At 46.0% G+C, this 22,271-nt stretch overlaps 2 protein-coding genes across 7 annotated transcripts in view; one reads left to right on the forward strand and one right to left on the reverse strand.

The window, feature by feature from the left end:
* ralgps1 (Ral GEF with PH domain and SH3 binding motif 1) overlaps nucleotides 1-22,271 on the reverse strand; it is a 170,851-nt gene that overhangs the window by 64,426 nt on the left and 84,154 nt on the right. The window lies entirely within an intron of this gene.
* angptl2b (angiopoietin-like 2b) lies at nucleotides 107-21,525 on the forward strand. Its single transcript, XM_035436323.1, has 5 exons — nucleotides 107-756; nucleotides 7,829-8,697; nucleotides 16,665-16,858; nucleotides 18,597-18,867; nucleotides 19,602-21,525. Exons 2-5 carry the CDS (start codon nucleotides 7,854-7,856, stop codon nucleotides 19,799-19,801), a joined length of 1,509 nt encoding a protein of 502 aa, XP_035292214.1. The 5' UTR covers nucleotides 107-756; nucleotides 7,829-7,853; the 3' UTR covers nucleotides 19,802-21,525.

A 22,271-nucleotide genomic window follows, 5' to 3' on the forward strand; every position in this document is an offset into this window, starting at 1 on the left:
AGAGGGGGAGAGAGAGGGAGCGAGAGAGAGAGGGAGAGAGAGAGAGACAGAGAGAGAGAGAGAGAGAGAGAGAGAGAGAGAGAGGGGGAGAGAGAGAGATCGAGAGAGAGAGAGAGAGAGAGAGAGAGAGAGAGAGGGAGAGAGAGAGAGGCCAAGTCCCGGGCCAGCTTCTTGAGAGAGAAGAGGAAGGGGGGCAAGGTTGAAAAAGACTGACTCTCTGGAGCCGCAAGGCAGATGTGATGGACTCTGTGCACAGAAAGTGACAAGATCCTTCTGTGAAGCAACAGGAAGAATCCACACCATGCTGGCACATCACAGCTTTCTGGACACAACATACCATTACGGGAACTAACTATTCTACATAAAAACTACTTTCTTTTCTTGCAGCGTGTACCATTTTTTAAATGCATTTTTCAATTGGATGTTTGTAAACATTCAAGAGCTGTACCTCAAACCTCGCAGGGAGTCTACAACTGACCTGGGACTGTGCAACAAGTCTGGCTGCCGCTGCTTTCAGAAACGGATGAAGGTGTCGGATGTCTGGAGAGGGATTCTAACAATTGACCTCTCTTAATTGACACAAAGGACGCAGAGTGACAGAGAACAGGGGGAGAAGCGAGGGAGCTGGTGAGAGTGAGAGAGAGACAAGCCGGCTTTTTGAGCTTGTGATGCCTTTCATCTAGGAGACACTTAAATCATCTCTGCCCGGACGGTCCGGGGATTGAAAGGGACAGCGGGGGAAACCTAGATCACCTGGTAAGGAAACTGCTTCTGGGAAAAAAAAAAAACAAACAAACAGCTGTAGCAACTGCACATAGCTTTACCACTACGTAACTTGATGTGCAAACTATCAATATGTTCTGTATTACCTTTAATGCTTCTACTGAAATGCTTTCCTCTCTGTATCGCTTCCTTCTTGGCTTGCATGATAGCTTAAGCAATACGTTTGCCTCTCTCCAGAGCAGCCTGGGTATTGCCGGACTTGTGCTCCCTTTGTTTTCAAGTTCCGCTCGCATGCCGAATGTTACAGGAAACTGGGAGGGAAAAGGCTTATTACCCACCCCCACTCCGCACTCCCCCCTCCCATTCCCCTCCAAGCAATTTCCTATTCTGATTACCCTGAAAGGGCTTAGCAAAGCAGTTTGGTCTGATCACGGTGGACAGGAGTCACCACAGGAGAATAGCCTGGCAGCACCTAGGGGGCTCTCTCCAAAAGCATCAGTAATGAGCTCACTCAACTGCAGGTAAACTCATTGCTTTTCACCTGGGGAGGAATTATGCTCTACATAAACTCAGATAGGACAGGCAGTCGCTGGACCGTGGCAGCCTTTGGCCTTAATGCCAGGGTCTCTCGCGCGTTAGCACAGAGTCAACGGTCAGCATCTCCTCCTCCTTGGACACAATGAAAGCAAGCAAGCAGAGAAGCCCACAACCTCTGGGCTCTTTTTATTTGTACTTGTACTGGGCAAATATCGTAGCCTCAGTGATGACCAGAACTCTTCAGTTGAGAGTGCACAGTGCCTAGAACTGCAAATGCAGGCACCAACTTACACAAAGCCCCGTGCTTTAAATAAGAGTCGATGCCCCTCTCTGCATGGGCAATGGAGAAACCCTCTCCGAAGATAAATGAAGGGTCTAATAATAGGGGGGTCTGCGTGCTTCTCATTTGCATTGCTGCCGTTGCTGACAGAGCAGTGGAGAGGCCTGCCGGTATTTTGGGGGCAGGGAATCAAAGGGGGTACGGGGGAAGGGGGTACTGAGTCTCTCCTTTTGATTCCTTCAAAAAAAAAGAAAGAGAGTCGTGTGATAATGGCTTTTTGATGTTAATGTCAGGAAACAGCCCCGAGCTGAAGTGGATGGAGACGAGTGTCTGTTGAATCCCCGCTTTGTCTCGGCTGCCAGCGCTGTGTTTGTGTAAGGAGGCTTCGCGAGGGACTTTCTGGGCTTATCGAAACAATTCCTGAAGCCCCCCTGCCTGTATTCCCCTCCAAGGTGACTGCCTGTCTGTAATGGAACACATGTGCCTGGACAATGCCACTCTGCAAGGCCACTGCGTGGAACAGCCAAGGCATTCAGGAGAAATATTTGAATCGGGGGTCTTTTCCTGCATCCAGGAAAGGGAAAATAAAATGAAAAAACTGAAAGGCACAGGCTGTTGAAGAGGTGTTATAGCATTTGAACTCACTCACTCTTTCTCAGCAGGCGAGGACGAGCGAGGAGTTATGGTGTCACATGAAAAGTTAACGCAAAGATACCGCTGCAAAACCAATCTGCAGTGTTTTATTTTGTTTCCATAAAATTCAGTGAATGAAAGGCCACCTAAACAAACAATTACATCACCGATGCTCTGTGGTGAACTGGAACATGCAATTTGAGAGTGGTTTGTTTTTCTTAGTTTTTTTCCCCCTCTCAAACAGTACCTCAGCAGTCAGCTGCGGAGCCTTTCGGAACGGTTTAGTGCCTCAGAGTTCCGTATGTGCCCAGCTGACAGTGACGGAGGTGTCGAGGTGGTAAAAGCTGTTGTCGTCTGTGAGGGAACGGGCCATGTCTGCCTCGGAGGCAGACGCGTGCGTGTGAGTAATGGTGAGGAGATAACCACGCGTGTCTGGAGGCTGAGGACGCGGAGCCGTAGAGGCTCGCGGCGCAGTGGTCTGCATTACTACAGCGGGGCAGAGAGAACGCCGCAGGGTGCTAGAGATGGTGTCCGCGTGTGACACAGGGCTGTCGTTTCCCTATCACAGCTGAGGTGCTAGAAAACAAGTCCAAACAACAGGAACAACAACAACCGCAGCACACGTAGCACACCGTAAGCAAACTAAAAGCACATCGCAGGTACTGCATTTCACAATGGAATTACTTCCTGTTTACTGCTCTCTGTGACCACAGATTTGACCAAGAGGGACAGAGTTGGGTAATCGGTGTAGATGGCCCTGTAGGTCTTTTTTTAAGGGGAGGGGGTGTGGATATGGGGTGTTGTTCTGTGCTAGGGAGGTGCAGGAGAGAAGGGGGGGCGGGCAGAGATGGAGGTGGCGATGGTGTTGTCAGGAGACCGCGACCAGTGTGGTCTTTGTCGGTCGCTGTTTGTGGCTCGCCGTAACGAGGTGACTGGGAATGCCTAGAATGTCACGCTCACACAGGGAACAAGAGGACAAGCAGATAACGACCGCATCGCCTAGCTTCTAATTACAATCAGCCATGCAGAAAGGAAAAAAACCGCTGGGTCAGACCTCACAAACAAGGTCATTCACTAAAACCAAACCAACCGAACCATTCATCCACTTAACAGACTCCCTTAATCTGGGGCGACCTGCAGTCAGTATTTTTGTATTTTACACATTTTTACAGCAAAATAATTCACTGAAGCAGATCAGCTTCAGATCCTTGCTGAGAGGTACAACTGCAGTGCCCCATTGGAGATGGGAACCTGTAGCCTTTTACCAACAAGTCAACATTGCTTACCACCACTCCACACTGCTCCACAAGAAAAAATAAGGCAAAATAATGGTACAGAACATAATATGAATTTTATAATGGAAGGAAATCCACAAGTTTAACCAGTACTTTTAAGTTCTGTTTTGCAATTTCAGTTTGCATCTGGATCATAGCATTTGTTTCTGAATTGCTCTCTATAATGGAAGGGCACATATTTGCCCTTCTAGCCTTTGAACTGTCCTCTGTTCATCTCTGTTCAAACCTCTGTTTGTCTTCCCCAGCAAAGGTGATAAGAGATTAGTGCTTGTTGCCAATCAGTGAAAGACGGTCTACAGATGTGTGATGTCATGAGTCTTCAGGACCAAGCTGCATAGTAACCTAGAGCTCAGACTGAATTCGGAATACCCCAGTGTGTACCAGGGATCAAAGCCCCTATGCAGGACACGTGTTGGTCATAACGTCACCCAGGGAAGTTGCGTGCTAGTATGCACCCTCCAAAGTTTATGGAGGATGTTATGCCAGTGGGATGGGTGTGAAATTATGGCTTGCAATTCCAAACAGGGGGATGAAAAGAAAAACAGAGAATAAAAAGAGGCCTTTAAGAGGCTGATGAAAACACAGCTCGGAGAAATCACATCTGTCCCTGGACTACAAACTGACAGCACCCAAGAGAAAACAGTGACAGACCATTAACTTTAGTGAGAGGTGACCATTATAGTACCACCACCGGTTTTTGCCTTTTCCTCAATCCTTATTGGTTTAAAAACAACAGAAAGGGGTCTGCAGTGCCCCACTGTTGAATGTGTCTCTTAGAATATAATAATCAATTACAAAGTTTTTATTCTTTTGCTGCCGTCTTTGGTTTCAGCCCAACAGAGACGTCCAACCAAAGATGCCAAAGTTGAAGCCTCTTGATACCTTTGTCATAAAGAGCTTTCCATAGTTATCAAAAACAAAGTCAAAATTTTTCCTTAAGTTTTCATCAGAGATTGCATCTCTCTGCGGCGGTCCGCTCTGTCAGATCTTCAGAGACTGACCACAGCTCTGTAAATAACTGACATTCATAGTCCCTTGAGCCAGTTGCTTGTGTTAAATAAGAGTGGGGGGCCTGGTTAAAGAAAAAATAGATTTTTAATGTTTCGCAAAACTAAACGACCTTACATAGAAACAAACACCGCTGGTATGCCCTGCTTCACAAGTATAATGTCACTGAGGCAGTGGAAAAGGCAATAAACATGAAAGCTGCAATTTTATACCTCTATGTGGAGGCCTACATAAAATCTAATTGCAATAAACAATAACATACAGGGTTTCAGACAGGCTGCGAATGAAAAAAGAAAAAAAGCAGCTGTGAGCCACTTGCACAAAGTGGTATGGAGGCGAATCTGTGTGTTCCGAACCCAGCGATCTTCGTTCAGAAGAGAACACTCAAAAATGAACAGGCTCTCTCAGAGGGGTGGGAGAATGAGGAGCTGAGGAAAAACAGGATGGACAGAACGACAGAGAAACAAAACAGCCTATATTTCAAAAGGTTGGGCCTGGGCTATGCTGAAATTAGGATAAAAATCAAGAACTGAGTCAAGGTTCAACCGCCTTAGCAACTGAAGCTAATTTGGCTTTGTAGACTACACAACCGTTTCCTGGGCCGCTATCTGTAGCCAAATACCAACCATCACATTCTGCAGTAGCAAAGGGAGGGAAGGGAAGTCATTTTTATTGACCCAGTCTCCAGTTGGAGCTGTAGACGTTTTGGGAGTGATAATGGTTTCCTGTGTTTTTTTTGGGATAGCTCTTAGTTTGTTTTCTGTCAGCAATGTGTCTCGGTGAAAAAAATACAGAGCCCAATCCCCACTCACTAGAACACTGGCAGTCTGAGAACAGCTTCACCTCATAATGTCTGAGTCTCAACTGTCCCTATGACAATGCTTAATAAAATATTAGAAGAGAGCAGGTGGGGGCCCCATGGACACCATAGCAACATGTCCTCTTCTGTTATTTTTCAGCTCACTGCTCATTTGCCAATTACAAAGAGCGTATAGGTCCTAAAGGGAGCTCAGCCAATGGTAGGACCAGAAGGCTCTTAACTGTCCTTTTGATCTATTTCCTGGCTCTCCAAAAATAAAAGCCAGCCTAATGCAACATATTATGCTCTATCCATACCCCCACTCTCTCTCATTTCTCCCTTTTTGTAAGCATCAGAGAGCATCACAGTCTGAGGCCTACAAGCATGGTCCGCATGGCCCCTCAGACTCCGCACGGGCCGGAGGCCGCCACGCCACGCCAGTCCTCCTCAGTGGAACACAGAGATCAGAGAGACCTGGGCTTCTCCAGTGAGGTGTCGCTCCCAGTTTACTCAGTAACGCGATCCGCGGCAGCTTTCGGTTAAAAGGGCCCCCCGGGGGGGGATGGGGGTACAGGGCCCTTGTTATGCAGACACAGAAGCCACATTCTCAGCTCCTGCAGCTCCAGGTTCTAGGATCACTACTGTACATCCCATAAAAACTTGCCCCAGGTGATGTTCCAAATAATGAAAACCTGCACTTTTAAAGTTGGAATAACCAGTAACCTCCATTAAAAAGAAAAGCAGGACTCGTGAAAAACACATGCGGTCGTTGATAATTAGCAGATGAAACTGCTTGCGAAACCCAGCTTGCACATTGCCACCATTGCGCGCGAACACATTCTTACAGTGGGTGGGGGGCGGAGCAAAAGGGAGGAGCAGAGATGGACAGCTCCAGCAGTTCCAGTGCCCCTCAAACCAATGGACCACGGTGGAATGCAACCAGGTGAGGAGAAGCACAGCTGCGTCCTCAACGCTCCGCTGCAACGTGCCGATTCGGGGGCCTGGTCTTTCCATGACTCATCGCTAAACTTTATCAAAACATTTCCACAACGCACGGTCTGTGCCGGGACTGGAAAACGAAATACTCTGGTGTCTTTATCTGCTGTAAATGAGGGCTTTGTGCTTCGCATGCGCGCAAACATGGGAGAGACGCGCTTCCTCTTTCTTGCTCTCTGCCTCTTTGTCTGGGTGTCCGTGACAAGGCGGCAGCGGGCGATCGATCAGACGGGCGGCCGCCTCACAGTTTCCATCCTGTGGTGCAGCCAGGGCCAGCGGCTCAGTGTGGATACAGGGCTCCTTCTGAAACCACTCATGAAAATGGCTCGGGCCCAAATACGGACCAGGGCCAGTATCCCCAGCGTCAAGGCCTTGCTACACTCAGACCCGCTAAACATCATCATCAAAAATTGCCTTAGTTACCGAAGCCAGAGAGTTCGGCCTTCAGGGGGTGCTGGCTGAGCAGTGTTTTAATTGGCGGAGGGGTGGGGTCTGGCAGTGGCGGGTTTGGACGATTGGTTGGGCGTGCAGAGGTCAAACCAAAAATGCATGAGGGTGATTGATGAGCTCAGACCACGTGCCTTTTAGTGCACCACACAAACATTATGCGCACACTTTCTGAAAAACGATTCCATACAGGGTCACAAATAAGCAGCAGTAAAAATAGATAGACGCGCAAAGAACTTATGATCTTTTCAAAAGAGAAAATGTGGTATAGCCTGAAATAGCTCCGTAGAAGTAGTACTCAGTAGAGGAAGCACTGACCCTTGTTAAAGAGTGTTAAAAACCAGGTTTGGTACAGTGCTAGATGCATTCTAGAAAAGCCTAGATGGGCCAAAAGGCCTGATATCTTCATTACATTGCTTTATACTTCAACGGACCAAACAGAATGCTTCACCTATGCTGCCAGATGCTGTGCCAACTTGCCCAAATAGCAGGCTGCCAGTAAAGCTCTTCTGTTTAGTCTTCCTGAAGTTGCTATCTTCCCTCTTTTTAGAATGCCTCTTCGCGTGCCGTTTTGGAAAAAGCTCTACCCTTTGACATTCTTGTGGAATTACGTTTAATTTCCGATGTCTAAGACGGGCGTCACGGGAAACCCGAGTCGTGAGTTCAGTGCATCTCATCACAAATCAGCTCCAGAATTTAAGGGTTTTATATTCACTAATTACTTAATTAATGGCCATGAACAAAATCCTTGGGGTAGAATGTGCGTGTTCCTTTCTGGTTGCAACGGCCAAAACAACTGTGTGGAACATTCTCAGTAACTTCTCAACCATGGAATAAAACACAAAAAGCTCTGGCTGAAAACTTCAGAGCAGTATCCAGACACTAACTGAGTGAGGAACAAACACTTCATAAGATGTTGTAGCCAGTCTTCAATGGAGTAAGAAATCCAATCAAAGTGCTTTAACACTGAGGTCATGCTGTAGGCTGGGCTCAATATTTGACTTGCATCCTCCTGCATTCCTGAGTTGATGTCCCCCATCGCTATTTTTCCAGCTTTCTAGCCAAGAATCGACCCCTCTTATCCATATCACTCTTTCCTTCTCTACACAGGTGAGGTCAGACAAACCCAGTTGCCATGATGCGCCCTGCAGTGGTGTTGCCGGTTCTGGTTCTGGTGTTGGCGTCGGCGCGTGGCTCCACGGCAGAGCAGGCGCAGGAGTTCCAGAGCAGCGACGATGGCCCGGAGCGGGAGTTCCTGTACTCCGGCCGGGACAAGCGGTCGACCGACTCCGCGCAGGCCGACAAGTGCTCATACACCTTCATCGTGCCCCAGCAGAAGGTGACGGGGGCCATCTGCGTCAACTCCAAGGAGCCGGACTCGCTGCTGGAGAACCGGGTCAACAAGCAGGAGCTGGAGCTGCTGAACGGGGAGCTCCTGAAGCAGAAGCGGCAGATCGAGACGCTCCAGCAGCTGGTGGAGGTGGACGGCGGCATCGTCAACGAGGTCAAGCTCCTGCGCAAGGAGAGCCGCAACATGAACTCGCGAGTCACGCAGCTGTACATGCAGCTGCTGCACGAGATCATCCGTAAGCGGGACAACGCGCTGGAGCTCTCCCAGCTGGAGAACCGCATCCTCAACCACACCTCCGAGATGCTGCAGCTCACCAACCGCTACAAGGACCTGGAGCACAAGTACCAGCACCTGGCCTCGCTGGCCAGCAACCAGTCCATCCTCATCGCCCAGCTGGAGGGGCACTGCCACAGGTCGCCGCCCATCGCGGTTCGCCCCGTTCCCCAGCCGCCGCTCCCGGCCTCCCCGCCAGTCGTGGCCAGGCCCTTCCATCCTCCCACCTTCACCCGCCATATCAATCAGATCACCAACGAGATCCAGAGTGATCAGAACCACAAGGCGGTGCCGCCCCCGCTTCCCACGATGCCGAGCGGCACGCACAGTCCCTCCACCTCGGACAAGCCCTCTGGTGAGTCTCCCCTTTTATTGTCTTTTATTCTCCACCACTTCTCCATTCTCCATTCTTCCACCGCTAACCATTTCTTCACTCTTTTTCCCATTATTTCTGTTTGGAATAAAGAGCCAGTTGGAGAACTTTCATAGACAATAGAAAATAGGCAAAAGTTTGCTGTGTGTTAGGTCATTTTTTTTTGGTAGTCTAATATATCAATATTAATTCTATGCAAGTGCAGAAGGACCTCCAGCGTTAACTATGAAATACCAAAGGGCTCAAATGGTTACTCAGCTAAAACACCAGGTCTTGGTGCATGGATATGGGATGGTGGTAGGGAACCTGACCTTTAATTCCAGGTTAAAATCCTAAATTGGGCATACAATGTAAAAAAAAATATGTCTAAAAAAATGATTTCTCATATTCCTCAAGGGTTGTGTGTGAGCTGTGAAATACATTATGCACACACATTTTTTGCCAAATCCATTTGTCACGAAGACAAAATGCCACTGCCATAAATCATCCCGTTGATTCAAAGAACTTACTGGGTTTTGTAAAGTCCCACACAATTGGAGACAAGAAGAAAAGCTGACTACAATAAGGCATCTGTTTTGGCATCATTGCGCTGTATTGTATTACAGGGGCGGGTTCCCATTGGTAAGTTCGACATCACAAGCCAGTCATGTGACGGGACCGCATTGTTTCTGTCCCGACCTGAACAAAGCATATTCATTAAATAAGCAGCATCTTTGTGCTCACTAAGATGGAGATGCCAAGCCCCTCATTAGAACAAATGCAGAAGGCACATTGCTCAATGTCACCACTGTGAGACACCTACGCATTACTGCTGTGCGGACATAGTGCATTATTTGCACAGGAGTAACTGGTTCCTCATCAGTCTCCCTAATTGAGACTGTGCTGGGGAACAGCGAGATGGGATACATAAGGGATCACAGATGCGCCAGACTGATGTGTTGTTCTGTTGCCCATTAGATTACACTGTGTTCTCTGGTTTTGTGTGCTGGTAGCTGTGATCGGAAAAAGAGAGAGCACAAGACACCAAGGCTGCCTTCTTTAAATGGTCCTGTAGGGCAAGGGTTCCCAATGTGGCCTGAAACCTTATAAGTGAGGATATTTCTGCAGATTTATGAGTTAGGGTATATTTGTATGACTGTGACCCCATATGATTGACATGTGGTGTCCAACAGGGATTTTGAGCTTGTGAAAAATGTACTGGTGTACAGCACTAGAATGTTCAGGCTGGTTAGTATTGGTGACAATGGTATGGGTAGATAATGAGTCTTTCATGCACCTCACAATCTACCACCACCCCTTCTTTTCAACTACTTGTGTGGGTGTGCCAGGATACCAGTAGGGAATCACTCCTTTAAAGACCAGGCTGCCCGATGTGGAGTAATGCGCTAGTGGGCATTAGTGACACCCATTATACTCCTCTCCCACAGCTCGATGATGCTTAATTCTTCATTATGAATACAGAATCACAGAGAGAAATTTTCATGCAAAATGTGATTCATCAATGAAACAGGCCTTTCTGCAAATCCAACAATAACACAGAGCTTCATTTTGAGCCTCCACCACTGTTGCCAAGACATCCTAGGAAATACAGTATGTGATCATTGATTTCCGTAGCATCACGTTCCAAGTTCCTTCCCCACAAGTCATGGATCCACTTACATTACAAGGTTGTGCCACCCAGTGCATAAATCACAAGCTATTTTAACAATCTCAGCTGAATTGGTGGAGGTTTGGGAGCTGGGCAACAGCTAATCTTTCCAGGTCCCCCAACCCACCCTCTTTTTTCCTCTTTCATTTCCACTCTTAGAATTTTTTTCATGGGGTAGACTTTTTCCCCCTTTTGAAATTCCAATCCAGGCAAGATTACCATTGCCCCTGTAAGCATTTTACTTGTGCACTGCTTCAGAGCAGAACCTCTGCAAGACCACCAGCGGACGAGGGTGGCGAAGCTTCAGCAAGGGGCACCATTCGGAAGCCTCTACTCACGCACACAAGGCCGCCGCGTGCACACAGGCGTTTCTCTCTACGCCCGGGGCGGGCTCGGCTGCTTGTCGGACAAAGGGAAGTTAATACGCAATTTCACGCTCAATTCCACCTTCACAAAGATAGCGCGGGAACTGAGATTACCGCCGTTCATGGGACCAACCCACAGGAGAGGAAAAGAGGAAGGCAAGGAAACACTCTCCCATAATCCCTGAATAATCAGCATGAGGCTTACCACAACAAGCCTGCCGCTGCCAAGGTAACTAAAATCTGCTTACTAATCATAGTTTAAGCACGTATAACAATTTCAAAATATTCTTTATATTAATAAAATAATACAGCCAAACCAGCTGGGACCTTTACAAAACAAACTGCTGGGGAATTTTTCCGAATGTGCTCAAATCAATTAAGAGCACGTTCAAATTTCCACAAGCAGGGATCTTTCATACAGCAAGACGTGTGACATTTCCAAATGCAGCTCTTGTCCAAAACAAATATCTCTCCCTCTTTCCTCTCCTATATTAGCCCTTAATTTACATGACGAGACTGAAACATTAGTAATACCGAATGAAAATGACATTTTAACCATCACCCCTCAGTCTGTTTTCCCCAAAGAGTACAGTACTCTGTGTTGTGCGCTTTGGATGCTATGCATGTTAAACACATTTACAAAGCTGTGCTCAAGAATGGTTAGAGAATGACAGGTTATATAAGCTCCGCTGCAGGAGTGTGAGAGAGAAAGATAAACGAGAGATTGAAAAATAATTATTTACTGTATTACCGTTTCTCAGTTTCTCATAGTTTCTTTGGCAACGCAAATGCAAATACAGGGAATTCATTGAGTTTAACTGTAAGAGAGGGATGAGGTCCAGGAGAGAAGGAACAAAATAGAAAGAAAGATGTGAACCTTGTGCCAGTGAAGGCCTGTGGAAAGCACAACAGGTCAACGGGCCAGCTTTAGACCCCCAATATTATTGTAACGGTGAATTTTTCTCATATCTCTCTAACTCCTCTAACCAATCAGAGCTGAAATAAAATCCTCACTCCCACCCAATCCGTCTCTGTCTGCACGGTATAATAATCTCACTCCCTCTTTCCCTTGCGGCCTGCATAGCACCCCATCCTTCACTGCCTCACACTACCCTGTCTCCTTTTATTTCCATTGCACTCACAGTGATCTCCTAAGAATCCAACTGATTCCACAATCAGGCTATAGATAAGGAGGAGTGATAGCGTAAATACTAATGTCATTACATTTTAACCCCTTCATGCACATGGCAAATCTTGCCAATCCTTTCCCATTTTGGTGGTGGCTTTCTAAGTCCCTGTGATGTGAGAATCTCAGGAACTTGGAAAATAGCTTATATGAATCAAAACACTTGTACCATTTACTAACTATTACTATTCATAACTTAGGTGGAAATAAAGTGTCACAAATGCAATTATCTTGGCAAAAATGCTAAAAGTTTAGTTTGAAATTTGAGAATACTGAGAGATCACATACATAAAACCGGTAAAACTATAAATGTCCTGGATCATAAACTCCTTGTCCGCACGTATGCAAAATCCAGAGTGATATAGGCTATGTAAATACTAAATATCTTTGAAGCAAAAATTAAGTAGTGTACCCGGGTATCCCTTAGTGTCCCTCAATCGATCCAAAATGTCTAAATGCAGATATTGATAGTAGAAGGACATTGCATAATTACACAAGAATTCCTCTTGTTCATTCTTCTATTCAAGTAATTGAAAGCAATGGAGTTCTAGAACACCGGCTTAGAAAAGAAAAAAAAAACATAATACTGACTCTTTAAAGGATTAATAAACACTCACACATCATGACTCTGCACAATGGCTCATGCAAGTGCATTTCAATACGTCAACTAGCATTCAGCAGCTGAACTGGAATCAGAATCAGCAGCATGACGAGAGGAATTGTTCATGATTCATAAGTTTGTACTGATTGCAGCAGATTGGTAGTGTGGTTAAGGAAACAAATTGTAATACTGTCTGAAAACTGCAGGTCTGGTTCTCAGGTGGGGCACTGCCATTGCACCCTCAGGCAAAATACCTGAATTAATTTAGTAAATTGCTTTAGTAAGCTGGATATAGGGATAATATGTACAACCTCAACAACATGCATTTTACTAAAACTGGCTAAGTCATCTGCCAATCAAATAAACACAATACTGTTATTATCGTGTTATTGCTCTATTAAATGGCTTTACTGCTGTAACTATTTACAGCGTTTTCTCACCATCTGCTGACTTAATCCCTCAAAATCCCTCAAAACTACAGACAAATTTTGCAAATCGAACAAGTCAGTCCATGTTGTTTACGTAACGCCCACATGATGTAACAGCAGTGTGGGTCGCAGTCCAACCCCCATGTTATGGATCTGAATGCAAAGAGTGATTCAGACAGATTATAGCAACAAATCAAAGTACTGCTAGTCAGTTGGTTTGTAACACATTTTTTGTCCTCACCATTCGTGAGAATGACTTATCAATCAACACTGGACCCTGGTGCTAACTGACACTAATCCCTGGCATGTGACAATGCCAAGTCCCCGGTATTTCCAGTACCATCCAATGATTGGGATTCTTGGAAGGGGTTCAAAGCTGCTCCATGCCAGAACAGATGAGGTACGCGGGCCACGCCTCGGATATTCCCTAATTTTGTCAGATTCCCAAACCTCTAGCTCTTCTGCTAAATCGGCAGCTCAAAACGCAGCAGGCGCAAATTAAATTAACAAAGCGACATGACGTTCTGTGACCCTGGTCTGACCCAACGCAGGGCCTCGCTAAGAGATTACCCATTCTTCCTACTGAAGATTCACTAACACCAGAAATTAAACTAGCGTAAGCCATAATTAGCTATAATGATTACAATATTACAAATGACATGTAACCTGAACAGGCATTTAAGGATCTGCAAAGAATGAAACATCAGCTTACAGACCTGCTCTGGCATTACAGAACCATTTACATCAGAGAAGAAACAAAGAAATCCTTTCCTTCTGTGCACACACCCACAAAGGAAAGGGACAGGACGTCTCAAAGGCCACCAAGACTGGAAACCCACTACATCAGAAGCTCTGAAATACTGACTTTTACGTTACAGCAAAAGTCACATCTACTGGTAGCTGCGGCACCTTTATGAAGTTGCTTACAGATGAAGTAAAACAAACGCAGGTGCCGTGAGTCAGAGACACAGATTGAAAGACAGCTTGTGTTACAGTAGTTCAGTCAGCGATTTGCAGGAGACAACCTCATTAACGACCCCCGCCCGCCCCCCCTACTTAATCAGCCGTGTCATCCACTTTATTCACAACAGGACCAGGACAGATTTTACATTTGAGATCTGCACAATTGGCCCAGCCAATTTCGCACCGCACAGAACAGAGTCGGTGGAAACCGAGGCAGAACACAGCGCTTCCCAAATTTGAAAGGTGTAGGGGTATTTGAAACTCGGCAAATGGTACCCCTTTTGTTCCTTGCAGCTCAGAAGGGTTCCTTCACACTGTGATTCCATGAGACAAAAAAAAACAGAAGTACTGTGATCACTCCAGCGACAGGATTAATTGACAGGTAGTTGAGCGGTGTGCCACGCAAACACGTTTGATTCTGTCATCAGACTTCAAATTCAGGACTCCCGAGTCAGAGGGAAAAAGCAAGACGAAAAACAAACAACTCATTAATGAATGGATCCATGCATTAAGCTCCAGTACAAGGCCATTAGGACTTTGAGTAGATTAGAGGAAATTGCACTTCTTCAGACTACTTCTTGAAACTATTTAGGCTGCTGGACGCAACCCTTTTCTCAAAGTGCACCTTGTTCACTTATTTCAAAGCATTTACGGGGTGCTTATTTATAGCCGGGCATTCCCGCTTTCGCGTAATGACAGGGAGCTCGGGGCGGAAACGGCAGCTTTATTTCTCCGGTTTTATTCGAACTGGAGCTGGCACGCGCTGACAGAGGCGCTGTGTGCTGTGCAGTTACCGGCGAGAGGAGGCTGGCACGCCGACGCCGTGCCATACCGCCCGCGTATCTCGCTCAGGGGGTCTCTCTTTTACAGCCGAGCCTGACGCGCGTCTGGGAGAGAGAGCTTTTCCTGACACGGTAAACCGCAGCACCCTCAATGGTGTTCTTAACGGTTGGTATCTCAGATTATGGCAGGACACAGTAGTGCCAAAAACAGTAATGTCCAGTAGAGAGGACAGAGAAATATCTTACAAAAAACACCGCTTTGGGACAGTGGGATGGAAAAACCACGACATTGCCGAGTTTACACATTAACATGGCGTGACTCCCATCTTTCATCTGGAGAAATCCACAAAACTTAAATCTGATTTACAGCCTTGAAATACCATTTAAATCTCTGTGTTTTTGGTCTGGGCTCAGAAATCCACAGGAATTGACTTCTCGGTGGAGAATTAAAATACGATCTTTCCCTTTTTATGGTTGGAAGCCTGTTCATTGATGATTTTTGACCATCACAGGCTTTTATTATTCATTGGCTGATACGGTCTCTGCAGATGTGATATTACCATATGGAAAAATTTTGAAAAGCGCTATAGGTGAAAAAAAAACAACCTGAATGGTATTGTTCTTGCAATAAAAAAATAAGACTACTGGAAAAGTACACTTTGTACTCAATACCATATACAGTAATGTAAAAGCATTAGCTGAATATGCGGGAGTCTAACCCAAGAAGGTGACAGCAATCTACAGAAAGGTAAATATGGGCTGTTGGTTGGAATATCCAGTTATCTACTTAATAGTCCATATGTGTAGTAACACACCCCGTGGTAACCTTGAATATACCAGGCTTGAATGTGGCCAGCGGCCCAGCAGCTGAAATGCACAGCAGGTCTTAGCACTGCTGAAGGAGTGAGGGATGCCCATGTTGTGTGATACCTACTCCTCCCACTAACTGGGTGCCTTGGTTCTGCCTGTGCCGATCGCATCAGCTCTGTCCTCTGATGCAACAGCAGTGCGGCCTGACTGCAGTAGAATGAAGATGTAGAGAAGCACCTTCCAGCTCCTGCGACTCTGCACAAGACGTCGCAATGACGGGACAGCCTGCAGTTACTACTGGTCACTCGAAATTGTGAAGGAAAAAGTCTGTAACAGACCTTGTCCACTTGCCCCCGAGCCTCTCGAACATCGGGGATGTTACAAGGGAGGGCGGTAACGGACTTCCAAATATGACCGTGGTTACGAAGCGGAAATAAGAAACCCGAGCGCGAGAGGGTTTTCCGTAATGGCGCGAGCAGCCTGCGGGTTTTCCGAACGCGCCACGGAGCTTCGCTCGGGGAGCTGTAGAGTGCCTGCTGTTACACTCATCCATCGGCTACCGTTCCATTAATCAGTAACCGGGCCTCCCTCCCGCCCCATGCCAGTGCTGTTCTTGGCCCCGGCGGCCGTCGGCAATTTCCACAGCGGGAGCGGTGGCCAAAGACAATCCCGGCTTTTCCTCTGAAGGTTTTTCCAGTCGGGGAAGGGGAGCGCTGAGAGCGGGAGGTCGGGGAGGCCGCTGGGAGAAACTGGAGGAGCCCCTGCTCTCAGGAGGCCCTGAGGTCCTGGCATGGCAGGCCTGTCCATCACTAATCGGGGCGGGGGAGGACGGGGGGGAAGACGGCTGTGTGAGCATCCTGGGAAGGTCCTGTGTTAGCATAGCACATGTTACTCAGTGGAGCAGCTCACGCTAAGTGCTTGTATCCGGTCCGGACATGGGAGAATGTGGAGGTTTCATGAGGACATTTTTTGTTTCAAACTTCTACAGGAAATACAATACAAGGCTAATATGCTTCTTCATAGAGGTCAGAAAGCACAGGGTTTTACCTTAAATCAATAAATCAATTACAGTCCTCAATTGCATGACTTGATGGCTTGACCTGACTTGGAGGTGAGTGGCTGTGTGGCCAAGACTATCTCACCCTGAATCACCCCTCCCCCCACAGGGCCATTTAAGGACTGCCTGCAGGCACTGGAGGAGGGTCACACCACCAGCGGGATGTACCTGGTGAAGCCGGAGAACGCCAACCGGCTGATGCAGGCATGGTGTGACCAGAGGCACGACCCCGGCGGCTGGACTGTCATCCAGAGGAGGCAGGACGGATCAGTCAACTTCTTCAGGAACTGGGAGACGTACAAGGTAAACCCCACCCCTCACCTCTCCCCCTTCCCACAGCACCAGTGATGATACAGTACAGGGCAGAAATGGATAAGTGGTGAGTTCAAGCTCTGGTAGCATTTCTGGCTTACTGATGCACTGCAAGGCTGGATGGATGACTGTAAAGTCACACTAGACAAGGCTGCCAACTCAAAAAGTACACATCGTATTCAAAATGCGAGCTTAAAAACAGTGGTTATAAAACACGTACGTGCGAATTACAAATTTTCCCTTGGAACACACCTGCGTTGGCAACCAACAATAGGATGTAGTCACCGTCGGCTAAATCCCCACAGTAAATCACAGCCGCATAAGAGAGCGGTACACTGCAGCTCCTTGATGTGTGTGAGTTATGTCTTGTTTCAGCGAGGGCTAACGGAGCCGAGCGGGTTATGAATGAGGGAACTGTTGCTGCATGGTGGCCCTCTGCGGTGGTCGTGGCGTCTAGGTCGGCTTGCTAGCCGACGCGGTATGCGGTGGGTTTGCGCCTGTCGCTCACCCACGTGTGACTCATAACAGCCACGTGAGTCTGTGCCTGTTGGATTTGTCTACCTAACAGAGCTTGTGTTGGAAGAATAGGAAACATATGTCAGAGGAGAGGTTGTCATACTAGACCCCAGTGAAATAAGGCAATTCCAAGAGGCTACTAGATCTCAAACAAGCACGAATAAGTCACCCAAGCAAAGTTGTAGCTTGGCTTCCTTGGGGAAACATAAAAAATGTTCAGCAACACATTTCAAATCTTTCCCATAAACACTTCTAAGTGTTGTCGTTTAAAAATACGTTGTTTACAAAAAACAACTCAATGCGTACTGGAATTTTTATGGTCAGTAAACAGACACTTCAATACTAGATGCCGCCAATGAACGGATGGCTTTATAAGTGTAGAAACATTTAACGTGTTTTCAAGCTATAAATGGAAAAAACAAATATGAATTAGAAATAAATAAAAAAAGTTAAATTTTTTATATACTTTCAAGACTTATGCCCTTTGACACAGATGGAAGAAATAGTTTCGTTGCAATTCTTTCCAAGAACGTAACGAGAACTTTCCAGTTCCCTGACGATGCACCTTAAAACATGTGGGAGTCAGAAAATACAAGTACACAACAGGCAAATAGGAGCTCCCCATTATTGAAACCACGTGCAGGGGTAATAGAATCCATAGCACAGGGAAAAGGTTTACAGTAGAGAGACCCGTCTTACATAAATCCTGCAATTACGTCTCAGGGAATTATTGTTTTTTTTTTTTTTACTCAACACGGCAAGGTTCATGGATTATGTTTTATATATCCTAGACAGGAAAAATGTGTGCTTTGGCAATTCAATCCACCCCTCCCACGGCAATAGGTGGGAAATCCAGTGTGCGGCTGCAAATCTGACTTCAACCAAACGTAATGCCTTCTTCTGGTTTTCAATTTAAAACACTTACCGATAACAGCCCAAAATGTTCAGTACATATTAGGCTGTGTGAGTCACCACTGCCATTCACTGTAAAGCCCGTCGAGATCACAAGATAAAAAGGTGCTACATTAATGCCGATCAGCTGCTCAGTGCATGTGTAGCCCAGCTGCTGAACTTCAGGGTAAAAATGAGCAGCTGATCAGTGTAACCCCTCCAAAACTGACAGCTTATCTTTTCCAATTCAGAAAAGTACAAAAAAGGGAAGGAAAAGTGGTAGCTGTACCGCCTTAACAGTATTCCGTCTCACTCCCCACAGCAAGGATTTGGGAACATCGACGGCGAGTATTGGCTGGGCCTGGACAACATCTACTGGCTGACCAATCAGGGGAACTACAAGCTGCTGGTGACGCTGGAGGACTGGTCTGGCAGGAAGGTTTTTGCTGAGTACGCAAGCTTCCGGGTGGAGTCCGAGGCAGAGTTCTACAAGCTGAGGGTGGGCCGCTACCATGGCAACGCAGGCGACTCCCTCACCTGGCACAACGGGAAGCAGTTCACCACCCTGGACAGGGATCACGACGTGTACACAGGTGACTTACTTGCCCTACAGGCTGCTGCAACCTCAGTACACCTTTTCATTGTACTACAGAGTTAGAGTATAACTGGGCCACCCAGCTTGCCTGAAATGCTCCATATAATCTCAGTTCTTGCTGTATTAGCCTAGTGCAAAGACAACGCAATTGCTCTTTTTGTACATTAAATTTCACCCTGATGTAACAGGGTGAGAGCAGCCTTTTTCGAAGGCGCCGGTGAAAGTCAATCGGCAAACAACTCCCAAATGAAGGAGAAATCCTCAATTTGAAACGTGGGTGCCCAACTGAGGCCAAAACCCTCAAAATTGATAAAAATGAACAGAAATAGCCCACCCCCGTCAGCCCCACACAAATCACTGCATATCAGCAGAAATGTAAAACACATTGGAGCGAGTCTACTTTGTTTAGTCTCGTCTCCGGCATTGATTACAAGCAATTGACCACTGCTCTGGGCTATGGAAATGTTGAACAATGTAAAAACAAGTAACCAACCATGACATACTGTAAGCTGCACCAAATAGCACTCTGACTGCCCTTACACTAAGCCTCCTGAATTTCCTCCCCCTGCCATAGTGCATGCATACACACAAACAGCAACAGAATCAGGTTGCCATTACAATCCAAAGAGCAGCAAGTGAGGAGGCATCTTAAGAAATGGTAGCAAAACAAGTGCAGTTGGATTTGTTCAGTGGGATCTGACTGACCCTCATCGTTTTTTCTCGTCCTCCCAGGTAACTGTGCCCATTACCAAAAAGGCGGTTGGTGGTACAACTCCTGCGCCCACTCCAACCTCAACGGTGTGTGGTACCGCGGAGGGCACTACCGAAGCCGCTATCAGGACGGGGTCTACTGGGCGGAGTTCCGAGGCGGGGCCTACTCCCTAAAGAAAGTGGTCATGATGATCCGGCCCAACCCCAACACGTTTCATTAAAAGCCACCACACAAGAGACGAAAACCAAAAGCCGACAGTTTTAATGTGGCTTTTTCCCCCTCGGTTGACTCATCAAAAAGTGCAATCCATACCGTTTCTGAGCTATCCATTGTTGCTTCGTATTTTCACGTTTTGTTTTTTTTATGTTTCTTTTTTTGTTGCGAGCATGTAACTGTAGATAACATGGTGTGAAAAAGTGCAATCACCTTGCTGGGGGTTACAAAGACAAGCACATTCTCCTGGCTTTAGCGCCCTCTAGCAGGACACCAAGGACATCTCAGAAAAGAGCAACTACTGTAGGAGAGGTGCTTTTTGATTGGCTGGGAGGCCTTGCCTGACTTCAGTGGAACACTTCATACACTTTGACAGCTGAGAGGCAACAGATATTCTTTCTTTGCAATTTTATTTTTCCCCCCAATTTTTTTGCTGGGTCCCCCTGGAGTGAGCAGTGTTTGTTTTATGTATAAATGCAAAAGTAAAGCCATTCTTCCACAACATTTAAAAAAAAATCCCTCTGTAAATCTAAACAATGTGTGAAAATCTGAAATACTTGAGGCATCAAGATTTTAAGAGTTTGGTGTTTGCCAACAAATAACAAGAAGCAATTTGCATGCTTTTGTCCCAAAATAATATGCAGTACAGCTTAGCAGTAGCACAGTCCTGAGCCAGCAGTGTTATTGTGTACTCCTGACATGTACACTATTGCGTTACATAATTCTTTGGAAAAAGAAAGAAAAAAAAAAACGACACAGGAAGTTGTATCCAGTGAAGCTTAGTAAGTCTTTATTTTAAGGGAAGTTAGTTTCTTAGATACTGCTAAACAGAATAGTTCTCATGCTCATCTGGATGATTTGACTATTTATTTGGAGATATCTAGTGATTCCAATGGTTCCTAAAACACATCTCGATATATAAGTATCTATTAGACTAGCCATTAACCTGCTACATTAATCAGTGGATGAGAGTTGAGTAATGTCTGCTTTGTATAACTGTCTTGGAGTGACTCCTGAAATAGGGTTTGGGGTTAGGCAGCTATGCTAAATGCTGCTGAAGCCTATATCTTGGAAAAATGATATTCAATGCCTGTTGGGATGGCAGATCAAACAGCAATCCCAAGATTTGTCTCAGTACAAATGCTGCACAATCAAGCTGATTATGTTCTTGGCAAAAGTATTTTGCTTAGAAATTTCAACAGGACGTAGCACAGGATTTTTTTAAAAGAGCGGGCTAAGTTAATGTCTCTATAGAAATCTCTATAGAAACAAAAAACAGGGCTTTTCAAGCAAATATACAATATTCAAATATTTCATTGGTATGGCTTCAATGGTTGAGGAAACTGGCCAAACTTTCTGGATTGAAACTGGGCTGACTATTTATCATGAGCAAAGAAATCAAATATTAATCCTTACGGTCCTCTGTAGCCACTAGCTGACCTCTTTATTGAAGTATGAAAACCTTGTGATAAAGGGTTAACACTCTTACCAGTGGGAATGTCCAAAATGGTTCTGTTTCAGTTGGTCACGTTACAACTCAGTCTCAGCAAGCATCACTCACTGTGATGCATTGTATGTACTGTATAAATTAATTGTTGGTATCATGTGGAGATCCAACATGTCTTTTTTTGTACATAAAAGTCATGTCGATAAAGTATTTTGTAATATAATGTATCAAACCTCCCATGCATTACCAGACTGTTGCAATAAACTATGTACAGCCACAGTTAAGCGACGCCCCTCATTGCAAGATTGCCTGCAGGTGCTGAAAGGCAGCCAATGGGTGCTTCACCCGCCATGACTCATTGCTTTCACTTGGGACCGGAGAGGAAGAACACAAGGGGGTTAAAGGTCAGTCTGGCTGTCAATCAGATGACAGGTCATATTTTCCCTCCCCCCCCCCCCCCTTTTTAAAAAAACACTAATAGCTTTAATTCACCTCATTCTGGTCAGCCACCTTTTTCCTTCAGTGACTACAGGATCATATGTCATTAAAAAAGACAGATTTGAAAATGAACGGTTGTGGAACACATCCATATTAAGTCAAGAAGGGGTAACCTTCATATTCATCCTTTGGATTAAGCACATACTCAGTTGGACACATTTTATTGCCTCAGATCAAAACTGATTATGTATGACTTTGAATACACTTTGTATACACACAGCCATTTTACGTAATTAAAAAAGAAAGGGAAGAAAAATGGGTATGACATGTAAAAGCCAACCAGTAACACACACGCACACACGCACTGTTTAGCCTACGTAATGTAAAGAAACAGACATGTTTTGAATGCAGTAATCCAAGCAATACACAGAGAGATTATGTAATAAAGAAGCCAGCATAAACAAACAGACGTCTCTCCAGAGCAGGCTGGCAGATTATGGCAAAATACTCGCGGGCGCCTGGCGGTGAAGCTCTGGGCTCTCCCCCTCTGACACCGCTCAGCCTCGCACGAGACGCATAACTGCATCCCAGC

This window comes from Anguilla anguilla, chromosome 10 (assembly GCF_013347855.1).
Source record: "Anguilla anguilla isolate fAngAng1 chromosome 10, fAngAng1.pri, whole genome shotgun sequence".
NCBI classification, from domain to species: Eukaryota; Metazoa; Chordata; class Actinopteri; order Anguilliformes; family Anguillidae; genus Anguilla; species Anguilla anguilla.

Coding starts and splice junctions, on each gene's coding strand:
- angptl2b (XM_035436323.1), top strand. CDS start 7,854: ATGATGCGCCCTGCAGTGGTGTTGCCGGTTCTGGTTCTGGTGTTGGCG. Junction 16,859..18,596: donor GGAACTGGGAGACGTACAAG/GTAAACCCCACC, acceptor CACTCCCCACAG/CAAGGATTTGGGAACATCGA. Junction 18,868..19,601: donor GGATCACGACGTGTACACAG/GTGACTTACTTG, acceptor TCGTCCTCCCAG/GTAACTGTGCCCATTACCAA.